Source organism: Empidonax traillii, unplaced genomic scaffold (genome assembly GCF_003031625.1).
Source record: "Empidonax traillii isolate 1590-97213 ecotype Southwest subspecies unplaced genomic scaffold, ASM303162v1 scaffold407:size753175, whole genome shotgun sequence".
NCBI lineage: Eukaryota > Metazoa > Chordata > Aves > Passeriformes > Tyrannidae > Empidonax > Empidonax traillii.
Window position 1 is genome coordinate 522,398 of NW_020955600.1, and position 13,482 is coordinate 535,879.

A 13,482-nucleotide genomic window follows, 5' to 3' on the forward strand; every position below is an offset into this window, starting at 1 on the left:
AAAGGGCTCTCTAAACATCAACACCATTGTTATACAGAAGTTCAAATGGGAGAATCCAACAGTAATGAAGGTGGTGTCTTACAGGGGAAAGATTTCACCTACATTAAAGCTTCCTTGTGCTACCCCAGAGGAAGCAGGAGAGAGTTTCACCCTCCAACATGTATTTTTCAAAGTTCTAACTCTTACTGACTTTGAAAAAGCCCTTCAAGGTGCACTTTGGGGAGATCCAGCTCAGATGTAAGAAGTCCTCAAGATGTCCAAGGCAGGCTGAAGACCAGCTATTAATTTTATAGTTCACTACTTCCAAGTGTTGAGTCCTCTTGTGGGCTGGTTTCTACTCTGAATTCCAGCTGTTATGTTGGGGTGTGTTACCCACAGCCAGGTGTTCCCAAGTCTTTAGTCCTGGTGACTAAGACCAAAGCTGCAGCAGCTAAATAAGCAATGAGCACAAGGTCAGATCCAAAGAGTTGGATCACCCCATGCACCTTTCACAACTGTGTTTTATTTTAGTAATAAAGTTATGCAGGGGTTTTTTTTTCCCACCCACAGTGAGCTAATATTTCAGATTTTTTTTTTATTTTAAGATCAGTGTAGCAATGTTTTGAGGCACAAATGTTTTAATCATGCAATTTTAATTACGAAGGAAATGAATCACTGGGCAGAATTACTGGCAGTGTTTGTGGTGGAAACGTTTCCACCAAAGCAGAGCAGGAGGTGAGTGGGGCTTGGCAGGGCAGATATTTTGCTGCCTGTGCAGGGAAGGCTGTGAGTCTGTGCCATCCTGGGGAAGAGGCAGATGCTGAACGAGCATGACTTTTAGAAAGTACTGTGTTTAAAAATAGTGGTGTTTGTGGATTAGAAAGGAATGCAAACTTTCTAAATGTGGCCATCCTGATGCTAAAGTAGGTCGTGTTGCTGCAGTAAAATAGCAGCAGAGTGACCTGCTGCTGGGTTTGTTCACATGGGGGTCCTCTGCTGAGTCATGGGCACCATTCCAGCGTGGCCAGGCTGCTGGGAGAGCTGCTCCAGGGCTGCTTCAGCAGGGGGAAAAGCTGACTCCTCTCCTGGGGGCACTGGGGGGAGGGTACAGAGGTTGTCTCCAGCCTCAGTGTTAGGGGAACGTCCAGGGACGGCTCGGGAGGTTCCGAGCAGAGCAGGACCCAGAGCAGGCTCTGAGCAGGAGCCTTTGGGATTGCTGGGCTGGTTCATTTGGGGCAGATTGGAGCCTGGGCATGCATGACCAGCACATGGGTCTTCAGGACAAGGTTTGCAAATGTTTGTAGCACCTCCCAGTTGTCTGCAAAGCGAGCTGCAAGTTGTGGCACCCCACAATTAACATGTTGGTTTTAAAGACCTGATCTCCCATTATCTCCTGCCAAGGAACAAGCTTGTGCATCCTGAGCTGCTTTCAAACATTTGGGCTGAATTGAGCTGGACAGATTTCTTCCCTGGTAAGAAATCTGAGGATGATACAGAGGCTGAACTCCCTCAAAACTCTGTTCCAGTGGGTCAGGGTTGAGATGTTTTCCCAGGACATGACAGAGTGTTCCAGGGAAACATCCTCAGGTGTTGTGCAGGCTGCTCTCTGGGGACTTGCCTCACTTCAGTCTGATGTTTTAATCACTAAGTTCATTTCAGAGAAATTTCTTTATCCCAATGGAATAATGTCAGCAGCCATTTTGTTCTTCCCCTGCAGAGCCCCCACAAAAACTCCCACGGACACCAGAAATAGCCCTGGTGTCTATTTTTAAATCATTTCTTTGCCAGTAGAGTTCATTTCATGAAGGGTCAACAGGGTTTGGAGATCACTCTGCATCCAAACCATATAAGGGGACCAACGTGATGAGAAATCTCCTCACTCAGTGATGGCCCCAAAGCCTCCCTGAGCTCTCCCAGATGTCCTGACTGTCACTGCCCCTCCTAGAGCTGCTCATGCCTCCCCTGGCAATGCTTATGGTGTCATCCAGCATGCCCTGGGTTAACTCTTAGTCCAGGATTTTTGTTTTGTGTAAATCCCTGTGGAAACAAAACCTCTCCCCTGCCTGCTTTGCCTACCACTGTTTGCCTCCAGTGTTCCCATTTACCAGGTGACTGGTTTGCCACTGGCAATGAGCCATCAGATGCTCAGAACCACCTCATGTCGTTGCCCACCTCCAGTTACGCTCCAGAGGACACTCTAGGCAGACTAAAGCCTTCCCAGTGCAGTGAAAAGCTGACCTGGAGGGATTCTCTGCCATGGACAAGTATTATTTACCTTCTAATCTCTGCTCTGCACCTTGGAAAGGGCAGCTCTATATTGCTGTAGGTCCACAGTAAATCAAATTCTAGCCTTTGTACAACATTCAGCAAAACGGGATCCCACCCATCTGAAAACTCTGAATGTTCTCAGAATATAAATGAATTAGGGTAAGAATAACAAATGATAAGAAAACCCTTTTTCAGGCACTCATCTGATTGCAACAACAAGTCAGAAAAGCTGGAGTTAAAAGATTTCCACCAGAAAGAAAATACTACATTTCAAACAGCAGATAAAAATCTGCTCTCAGATAGCAGAACAAAGTAGGAGCTGGGCTGTGATTCTGTGCCACTGGCAACTGCTTATTCCTGATGTGTTCACAGGATCTCTGGCAAGCACCACACTGGTTCAGGTTGGGGGGGCTCACTCTCCCTACACCCACGTGCCAGCCCCCCACCCTGACAGGCACAGGGCTGGAATTTGGGCAAGAGCAGAAGTTTTGAATTACCCAGATTATTGTGCAAAGCACAGGAAATTAAAAACAATTAATTCCTTGTAAATACAAATGGAACCAGACTTCCCTTTGATTTGTGCTGCCTTTTTCCCTCCCCCCATGGCCTGGGTCCCTGTTTTGCCGGTGGAATCCCGCACAGTTGAGGGGGAACTTGGTGGCTACAACCCTGTAACACAATATGAAAGACAAATGTTTGGTGACTGATGATAAAAGGGAAAAGGCCCCATGGTGCATTCTTTTAGCCAGCTTATTGGGAGTCCTATAAAACACTGTATCTGTTCAGGGAGAGGAAGTTCATCACTGCTCAGGTCCAAGATTGTGTAAGCAAAGCAGTCGAAGAGATGAACTGACTTCAGACGTGCTCTCAAAGCTGCAGCTACTCCTCAGATAACCCAGGTAGGAGGAGAAAAGAGAGAGGAGAGCAAGAGAGACTTTTTTTCCCCCCCTCTCTTTTTCCTTCCACTGCAATGAAAATCAATGAATATTCTATTGGAGCCGAAAGAGCTGCTTGAAAGGCAAACAAGATGGGAGAGAATAGCACAGGTTCCGGCTAAAAATATTCCAAATGCTAAATAAAAAATGTCAGCAGAAGGAATGATAAGAAAAACAAGCCAGGCCTCTGCTCCCAGAATGTTAAGCTGGTAGAAAAAAACTTGCAACTTTCAAGTCCAGCAGCAAGGCTCTGGAGCATCCCTCACAACTCAGGGCTTGGAAAGGAGCACATCCAACCCCTTGGGAATTTGCACCGGTGTCAGGGGCTGCTCCAGCCCCTGCTGGCAGTGCCAGGCCCAAGCCAGTGCCACCCACCTTAGTTCTCTAACTCTTGCTGGAACAAAGAGACACTGTTTAGAAGAGAAACTGAGAAAAAGGGAAGGAAAGAGGGCTCTTGTCCCCTGTTTTGGTTTAACAGGTTCAGGAGTGTTGTGGTTTCAGGTTCAAAAGTGCTGTGGTTTTTAGCTCAACTGGACACGCACCACAAATCCGCTTGCTCAAACCCTCTCTGTCCCCCACTCTGGTGGAATAGGGAGAAGAAACAAAGTAAAACTTGTATGTTGAGATAAGAACAGTTTAATTATTGAAAATAAAGTAAAATACGGTAATAATGGTAAATAATAATACTGATACTAATAAAAATGGAAAAAAACAATTGATGCACAATGCAACTGTTCACCACCCACTGAGCAATGCCAGACCCCTCTTCCCAAACCCAGATCAGCCCCTTCCAGTTTACAGACTGGGAATGATGTTCTATGGTGTGGAATACCCTTTGGCCAGTTTGGGTCACCCATCCCTGCTCTGCTCCCTCCCAGTTTCCTTTGGGAACCTCCTCACTGGCAGAGCAGGAGACAAGGAAAAATAAGTCCTTGACTTGTGATAAACATGAGTTAGGAAAAAGCCAAGCCATCAGCGTGTGTTATCAGCACCCTTCTCATTTCAAATCCAAAACACAGCACTGGAACAGCTACTGGAGGAGAGTAACTTCACCCATCTGGAACCAGGCCAAGATCCACCCCCAGGGAGAGGTGCTGAGATGCTGCTGATGCCACACCCCACTGTTTTCACTGGATCTCAATTCTTCCTGTGTAGAGAGGTCCTGCTGCCCTCAGGCTTTGCCCCATGTGGATAGGCATCACCTTGACATGCTGGAAGCACAAGGGCATCAGAATTAAGGAATGGATGTGCTACACAAGGCAGCCTGAGTGTACGGCTCAAGCAAGAGAGAGCAGCTGAGCCCAACAACACTCTGCACAGGGTAAACTGAAAATTCCTGACAGGGAAAGAAAAGAAAAATAACAATTTCCACTGCTGTACCCGAGGGGTTGCTTCTCTTTTGGGATCTTTTGTAAAATATTTTTGGTACCAGTCTTTAAAAACCATGAAGCAAAGCTCATGGGTTCTATTCCAGATGACTTGTGAAGAAGAGGGAATTTTAATCTTATCTGCAAGCTCCTTCAGGGCTCTGTATTTTTTATAATATATGGTTTATTCTAAGGTAGATTGGTTATTTCAGCAGCCTCACTATTTATGCTCATGTGTGGCTTCAGCAGAACTTTGTGCAGGGGTTTACAGGGCTGAATTCCAGCTCCCATGTGGAATCTGTCACACGGCAAGTGCAGTGCACACTTGCTCCTCTTTAACTTCTGTCCTTCCCAAAGTATCCTCCATTCCATCCTGGCCTGAGAAGGCACCTTACCAACAGCTTGCAGCTGAAGCAGGAGCCTCTCAGATTCACTGCAAACGCTGTTCCTGTTCAGAAGGTGGCCCAGAGTCCTCCCAAGGTGTCCCATCCCTGTCCCACACCTGGGAGCATCTCAGAGGGGCTCCTCTCAACTCTCAGCTGCTTGAAAACCCTGACCTAATGGACAGCAGAATAATTCCAGGTCCCTGTGGTTGTCCATGCGCTCTCACTCAGGTCTGCTGGGTGGATAGATCCCTGAAACAAACAGAATAAAAAGGGAATAGAGTATCTTCCAGCCCCAGTTTAATTGCAGGTCTCTGGTGGCGAGTGCAGCAACAGGAATGTGTCTGTGGGCCAGGCTCTGACCTTCTGCTCAAACAGTTTTGCTTGTCTTAAATGGCTTCAGTTTGCCACTTCGGGAAAATGGATTTTTTTTTTTTTTTTTTTTTTTTTTTTTTTTTGAGAGAAAAGTTACTATAAATATAGCAAAAACCAGCTTACTCTTCTGTGGCTAGACTGGAGTCATGCCTCAGAGTATTTCCCTGCTAAATATAAGGGCCTCAAGTCTTGTACATCATTAGATCAGTTAATCAACCAGTGATCAAGTAAATAACCACCCAGGAACATGTGATGAAAATAAATATTGGCATAGTTGATGTAAGAGAGTATTGAGAAGATTGTTCAGTGGTGAAGAAAGTGTTACTCCTGAGAGATGGGAACAGGTTTCTTTATTCCTATGCAATTATATTTTCAAGCACTGATTGCAGGTAGAAAGGGAAGAGCTCACGAACACATTTGTCTACCTGGATAGAAACCTCTCTTGATTAAACTCTCTCAGCCCATTAACTACTCTTATTTATAAGCTTTCAATTCATTACTTGAAAGGGGAATGATTAGAATACTGAGGGCTAGACAGCCACAGGTCAGCAATGGGCTGTGAGAGGGACCTTCACTCCCCTAATTCCCAACCCTGGTGCCTGCTCCCACATGCAAACGTGGGTCTCATTAAACCTGGCTCCTTCCATTATGGCCTTGGAGATTTGACCACCCAGAAGCCACTAGGCAGCCAGAGATCTCCTCAGCTGTGTCTTACTTGCAAACATGTTTTCTGCTCCCCCCAGATGTGCCCTCTGGGTTACAGGCAGCCCCCCAGGTCACAGCCATCGTGGGCAGCGACGTCCGCCTGACCTGCCGGGCCTCCAGGTACATCTACACCCACCTGGCCTGGTACCTCCCCTCCTCAGGGGCAGCTCCCAGCGACTCCCTGGTCAGGACAACCGGCAAATACTCCATCTCCCTGACACTGGTCATTCCCAACGTCACGAAGGAGCAGAGTGGTCTCTACAGGTGCCGAGCTCAGAACCAGCACAACAGCACGGACACGCTGGAGCAGCACACGCAGCTCCTGGTCAGAGGTAGGTGCCAGCAGAGAGTGGCACTGGGATTGCCTTTATATTATATTTGTGCCCTGGTTTGGGTTAATTTTTTCCTGTTACTGCATGGGGATTGACAGCCTGCCATGCACATTACACGTTCCTCATCCAAGCACTGCTGGGTCTGGATAAAATATTTGCCTTAGACATAAAGGTGATTTTAGCAGCACTTCATCTTCCTAACTCCATGCTGGGTGCAGGTATGGTTGACTGAGGACAAAAGACATCACCCACCATGTTACAGACAGCACAACTCTGTAATTTGGGACTGTCACTCCAGATCCACGTGGCTTTGGTAGAAAACTCCACCCACTCCCAGCTGCCAGAGATACCTAAATAGGTTTGGATCCAGCAAATGTAATCCCAAATGTCACTGGTCAAGTGTGTGATCAAGTGACGTGTGCCATTTAGGCTGGGTAAGTAGAACGCACTTCATAGTAGAACCAGTATTTTTTTATTTATACCCAAGCCCCCAACTCTTTTATTGTCCTAAAAACAGTAACACTGCAGATCCTGCAGCCTGGGTCCATTGGCTGTGGGAATATAAAGAGTGGGATACTTCTTCCAGCACAAAGTCACTCGAAATTAGTGAATTTGCTTCTGCTTCCTACGGAAGAAAGTGGGTGATCACCTCTAGGCCTCCTCAGAAGAAAAGGGGCTGCTGGAATGGGTGGATTTATTAACTGTCTTCCAGTGGGGAAGAAAAGCCCAAAGCACAGAAATGGAGTGGAAGTGAAACAACCAGCAGCAAGGCAGGGAGCAGGATCCGAGTGCTCCCCAGGGATTTTCAGACTGGCTTCTCCATGTGGCTCGTGGGACACAGGGGACAGTGGTGCCACGAGCACCTGTCACCGAGGGAAAGCAGGGCAGGGCAGTGCTGTGCTGGCTCCATCCCTGCTGGACTGAACTCCCAGTCGGGCGCACACAGGGGGATGCTCACCCCAGCCCAGCTGTGGCTGCCACAGCTCTGATAGCACAGTGGGAGGTGATGTATTTGCAGACCTCTTCTGGAGATGGGAGGAAGGGAAGGAGTCTCAGTGCTGGTGCTGTGGTTGGTCCCCACAGCCGGCACCGGAGCCACCTGTGAGCATCACCTGGGGCTCTGGCCTTGCTCTGCACTCTGCATTCAGGCACTTCACTTCCCTCTCCCCTGGCACATCTTTTTATTCAGTCAGGCAGGTTTCCACCTACAGGGACACCTACACAGGATGGCTGTGGGAAAAACACAGCCAAACTGGGAATACATCCATGGAGAGCTGGAACTGTGATCACGTTCCTCGGAGGGTGCCGGGGGTCTGTTGTTTGTCTGGCACGTGGCAGAGGCAATTCTTGGGGAGAACATGCATGGAAATGCCCCTCCAAACCAGCACTCCTTCCCCTGTTTCTTTTCAATGTTCCAACAGCCATCAGCTACTTGTCCTTAGCGCTGGTTTGGGCGATTTTTTTATGCTGTGCTTGTGATTTTACTCATTGCTGTCCTGTACCTGATAGAAATGAATATAAAGTGGGGGTTAACATGCTTTGTAGTAGGTAAGTAACTGCACTCATGATGGAGGATATAAAACCTTTAGAACTGTTTCCTCTTTGCTGCCTCCTCTCTCATTTTGTGTTCACTCTGCATGTGCACCACCCACTCACTGTCCTTTGTTTTCTTCGGAGGATGAGAAACTCGAGGAGGAGCTGCAGCCGAATCTAAGCTCAGTCAGTTTGAAAATAAGCCAGACAAACTCACCCACTCCTCCCACAATCTCTGGGGGGATTTTGGCCCAGTCTCTGCCCTGTCCAGCCCAGAGAGGCCGTGCAGGGAGCGGGGATGGCAGAGCTGAGGGAGGCGCCTTCCCAGGGCTCACTGTGGCTCTTTCCCTTTGTGGCAGCAAAGGCAGCGCCGTTCGTGATCCAGAACCTCACGGACCTGGAGGTCAACATCAGCGGGAAGATCCTGCTGGAGTGCAGGGTGAGCGGGACCCCAGAGCCACAGGTGACGTGGAGGAAGAACGGATACCCCATCTCAGCAGCTTCAGGTGAGGAACTGTGTGGGATACGGGATAATGGATGGCAGCGTCACCACAACACAGGGCTGAGCCAGGACAGTGCCCACAGCCTCAGGACACACACACAGATCCCAGGATATCAGAGCACTGCTGCGTCTCCAAGTTGGCCTTGGAGGTCAAGGAAAGTGGTTGCAGCCCAAGGCTTGCCCGTGGATGACCCAGTATGCAGAGCCTGGCAGCCACATTAGCACAGCACTGGTAAATCAGGGAGCACTGCTGGGAGCCTGTGGGAGACAGCATTTGGTGTACAAACCAGAGACACAGTGCACCTGCTTGCCAGGTGGGTCTGACAGCACCAGGCTGGGCTGTCAGGTATCCTGAGCAGGATGTACTGCAGCAGAGTGTGGGCAGTCATCTCCCAGAGGGTGAGGTGCATGTGCCCCATCCTTGATCTCCCACGGCACAGGAAGGGGGATGTGCTCCCAGCTCAGCTGGTCCAGAGCTGGACAGGTACAGTGCCACCACAGGCTCCTTCACCTGAGCCTGGAGCTCCTCAGCTCTGTCACCAGAATCACAGAATAGGCTGAGTTGGAGAGGACCCATCAGGATCATCCAGTCCAACCCCTGGCCCTGCACAGACACCCCAGCAATCCCCCCCTGGCCCTCAGAGCATTGTCCAAACCCTCCTGGAGCTCTGGCAGCCTTGGGGCTGTGCCCACTGCCCTGGGGAGCCTGTTCAGTGCCAACCACCCTCTGGGGGAAGAACCTTTCCCTGAGATCCAACCTGAGCCTGCCCTGACACAGCTCTAACCAATGCTCAGGTCTTGTCACTGGTCACAAACTGGAGTTGCCCCTTTGCTGCCCCTCGTGAGGATGTTGAAGGCCCCAGTGAGGTCTTCCCTCAGTCTCCTCCAGCTGAACAAAGCAAGTGCCCTCAGCTGCTCCTCACACAGCCCCCTCCAGACCCTTCCCCATCCTCGTGGCCTCCTTTGGGCCCTCTCTAATGGCTCCCTGTCCTTTTATACTGTGGTGCCCAAATTGCCTGCAGAACTCGAGGTGAGGCCACCTCAGTGCAGAGCAGAGCATGTCCTGAGATCTCCCATAAATCATGGAGGATCCCATGTCAGTAGATGTTCCTGTGACTTTAATTTTGCATCTTGGACTAGGTAGGAAATCTAGGATCATCCATAATTCAGATCAGAATGTTCTGAGAGAAACTCTTTATAGCTACTGAAATTTTATAAATAATTCTGGAGGGACAAGCTTGTAACTCATCCAACCAATGAAAACATAAATAAAATATTTGGAAAAAACACCTCAGGGTAAATATTTCAGCACGGTGCATGGCAAGTTCTGTGCAGTGCTCTTGTTAACAACAACAGGATTCACAGGCAGAACACCCAGAAATTCAAAATATCCTTCCCTTTTGGATTCAAAGTCTGACCTGTTTCCCTATTTCTGGCCCAGTCATATCCTTAATGAAACAGGGGAGCTCTCAGTGTAATACCACAAATCAGGAAAAATTAAACTTGGAAAATTAAATGTAGGAAAGTCCCATAGGTCATATCTAGGGAACCTCTCTCTTCCCACTCCACTCTAGCCCCTGTCTGCCTGTGAGTCCAGGATTGCTCCACACAGTGATTTTTCCAGGGATGGACATAACCTGATTTCCATGTTCCACATGTTAGAAGTCCATCACTTTCCACAGCCTCTAAGCTTTCTCCAGTCGTTCCACTGAGTTCCCTTTTTCCCCAGTGTATCTTCCTGCTACCAGACAACCTGTCCTCCCATCCCTTCACCAACTTCCAGAGAAGTTTGCTCAGGCTCTGTCCACTCTAAATTAACAGCCACATTTGCTTTTGGTTAAATGACCCCCAACAAATTTATACAGTTGTTGAGGAGAAAAAAATGTCAGGGAGAGGTTGTTGCCAGAGCAGAATGAGGAGCATGGGGTTAAAATGCCTCCAAACACCAGCATGTGCCAGATCTGGATGGAGGGGAGCTGTCTTTCAGTTCTCTGGCTCCTAAAAGCACTTGCAGGCAGGTAGGTTACTGTGCCACTATTAACCAAAATCCCTTACAACAGGAATTTCCATGGAAAATAACACCCTGGTCATCGAGAGGGTGAAGAAGGACGACGAGGGGCTCTACGAGTGCCGGGCGTCCAACGAGCTGGGCCAGGACAGCACATCAGCCTTCATCAAAATACAAGGTGAGGCCCAGCCTGAGGGACGTGCAGGTGTTGTGTGGGGCTGAGGAGAATTGTTTTTGGTTTCTAATGTGGCTGTACATTTAACCTGCAGGCTCTGAGGAGAAATCCAACATCGAAGTGATCATTTTGGTGTGCACTGGGCTGGCTGCCACTCTCTTCTGGCTCCTCCTCACCCTCTTCATCAGGAAACTGAGAAAAGTAAGAGCTCCCACACTGCACGAAGTCTGGGATCAGGTTCAAGTTAATGTGTAACATCAGAGTTCAGGGCTGAATGTTTGGGACAGATGGTAGAAAAACTGGGCAAAATGTCCCCATAAAATTCAGCCCAAGGTTTCTGCTGACAGTCCACTGACTTCTCCAGACATCCCTTGCACTTGTGAGGTTTCTACCCACTCCTGTGGTACCATAAAATCAGGCACCTCCCTCTTCATGAGTCAAACTGGCTTGTGAGATTAAGAAACAAAAACCAATCCTGTATGTTCCAAAATGAGGGCTTGATTTCAGCACTTGTCTCTGAAACACAGATATTAAAGGAGGCCTTGTTTTAGAAGATCCTGGAAATGAGCTTAAACCACACTGCTTATTTGGTCTGCAAGTCTTGCTCTTCTTTCACCTCCCTGCTGTGACTCAAGAAAGTAAACTTGCAGTTAAGTTCCAAAGAATTTAGGTCTGTTTTTCCTAAAACAAACAGCAAACAGTGAGGCAAGCAGAGCTCTCTGCTCTGAATCTCACCAAAATACAGTCCCAGTGCTGATCTCCAACATTTGAGTAAAATTTCCCCTCCTATTGCATATACAGTTATTAAATTCACGTTCTGCTCCTTGACCTCAGTTTAACCAAGTTGTGGACAATGCTGAATTTCCTGATATATTTTACCCCCATGCCTGTCCCCTCACAGGAGCCACCCAAGCACAATTTCTCTCTTTGCAGCATCTGAAGTAGCAGATTCCACCAGCTTTCCATGCATTTTAAATTGTAATAGAAATACCCACAAAGTGGATAACTATGGAGAATCAACACTGCAAAACCAAAAGGTATAAACTATGAAAATGGCAAAATGCTCTCTAGTGCACCAGGAAGAGCAACTCCTGGAGTTCCCATGGAAAAGCACTGATTTCCTTTCCCTGAGACAGGTAGAAGGCAGCAATAGATTTTGTGTCCTCAGAGTGTTTACCAGCATCAATCAGTGACTCTTCCCAACAGCCGTGAGTGGCAGGCACACATAAACATTTATGGAAAATAAGGAGAGGCAGGAAGCTGGAGTGATGGTTCAGAATAAATTGGAGAGCTAAGTCTGGAGTGCAGGGAATTCCCCAGACATCACTCAGCCTCCACAGCTCTCTCCCATCAGAGCTGCAGGGTAAACACAGTGAATAATTCCTGCCCCCCCTGTTTGTAGCCCGATGCCACGGATATTAAGACAGGATACCTGTCCATCATCATGGATCCTGAGGAGATGCCTCTGGATGAGCAGTGCGACCGCCTGCCCTACGACAGCAGCAAATGGGAGTTCCCAAGGGACAGGCTGAGGCTGGGTGAGTGCTTTGGGGGTTTCCTTGGAGAAGGAGGATTCCTAACCCTCCTTAGTTCCGGTGGATCTGTTGTATAACCCAGGAGCAGCCTGTCCTTTAGTGCCAAGGTGCCACATCCTTGGATCAAGGGCCGCAGAGCTCAGGATCGTCCTTAATGGAGGGTGGAGCAAAGGGATTTGGTAAGGAAAGGAAAGGTGTTGGTTATGCCAAAATAGCTGCCACCTCTCTTTCTGCCTTGGAAAAGTGTAGCCAAACTATTGACAGAGAAGAAAGGTACCTCCAGGTACTGTCCCTGCCAAAAGTATGGTTTCATTCCCATGGAGGAAAAGGGGAAGAGAAGTCAATGTGAAAGGTCACAGTCTTTCAGAGAATTTTATTTTGAAGAAACCTATCAATTTATCAAATAGTCAATTCCTTATCGACCATCTGAACTTGGCTTTGAGTTGTAAAGAGCTAGCATGCAAAAACGAACCAAATTTCATTTACCAGCTCAGCTCACTGGCTGATGGAGCAGGGAAATGTAAAAAGCAGGTTGTGTTTGTGTAGCAAAACAGTAACATCTGTGTGCTCTGAGGAGTGTGGGGAATATATCTCTATTTGTGTGTGCTCTTGGGGCTTCAGCTGGTAAACGTGGAAGAGGGAGATAGACAAAAATCACAAAAGCTGAGATGATGGTGGGACATAGAGTGAGACTACCTGTGATGCCCAGTGCACTCTGCTGCACTGGGGCTCAGAGCCCTCAGAGCACACCAGGTAACACAGGCATGACAATCCAAACGGAAGAGAGCATACAATATAATCTTAAATCCCATTTAGTAAAGCTTTTCCCTCAAATCAGTGTCAATAATTGAAGGGTTAAAGGGCTGTGACTGCCTGAGTGCCTCAGCTGGCTCTCTCCATGATTCATGAGAGATCAAGGTTCCCCAATCCACCCCAGCTCTGACTATCTTGGGCTTCAGGACAGCCCTAGGTAATGTTTTTACCCTCCAGCCATGTGTGTGTATCAGCCTTGCCTTCAGCTGAGTGCAGATTGATTTATTCTCCTCTGTTCTATCCCGCCCTGTATCACATCGAAGCCATATGGATATAAATCCCCCCCTGTATATCCATATGCTGCAATATGTGATCCAGCTTCTGTGCCTGCCGGGCTGTGTGTTGTGCCTGGGATCTCTTGCACAGCTCAGGTTGCATGTTCCCCTCCCTCCTGGTCCCGACTGCCGCTCCCCTGGGCTCACTCTCGACTCTTGCTCCTCTAGGTAAAACACTGGGTCATGGTGCTTTTGGGAAGGTGGTGGAGGCGTCTGCTTTTGGCATTGATAAATCTTCAACCTGCAAAACAGTTGCCGTAAAAATGCTCAAAGGTACATCTATCCCTCCGAGACCCT

General features: G+C 48.2%; 1 protein-coding gene across 3 annotated transcripts in view; it reads left to right on the forward strand.

Moving 5' to 3' along the window:
* The window catches only part of LOC114062430 (vascular endothelial growth factor receptor kdr-like), a 122,363-nt gene that overhangs the window by 82,632 nt on the left and 26,249 nt on the right, over nt 1-13,482 (forward strand). For 2 of the 3 annotated variants that reach the window (XM_027893813.1, XM_027893814.1), the window contains exons 13-18: nt 6,051-6,344; nt 8,237-8,383; nt 10,440-10,565; nt 10,657-10,763; nt 11,965-12,100; nt 13,354-13,458. In XM_027893813.1, coding sequence (XP_027749614.1) covers nt 6,051-6,344; nt 8,237-8,383; nt 10,440-10,565; nt 10,657-10,763; nt 11,965-12,100; nt 13,354-13,458 — 915 coding nt within the window. The remainder of the gene's footprint in view (nt 1-6,050; nt 6,345-8,236; nt 8,384-10,439; nt 10,566-10,656; nt 10,764-11,964; nt 12,101-13,353; nt 13,459-13,482) is intronic. The other variant, XM_027893815.1, reaches the window with a different exon arrangement.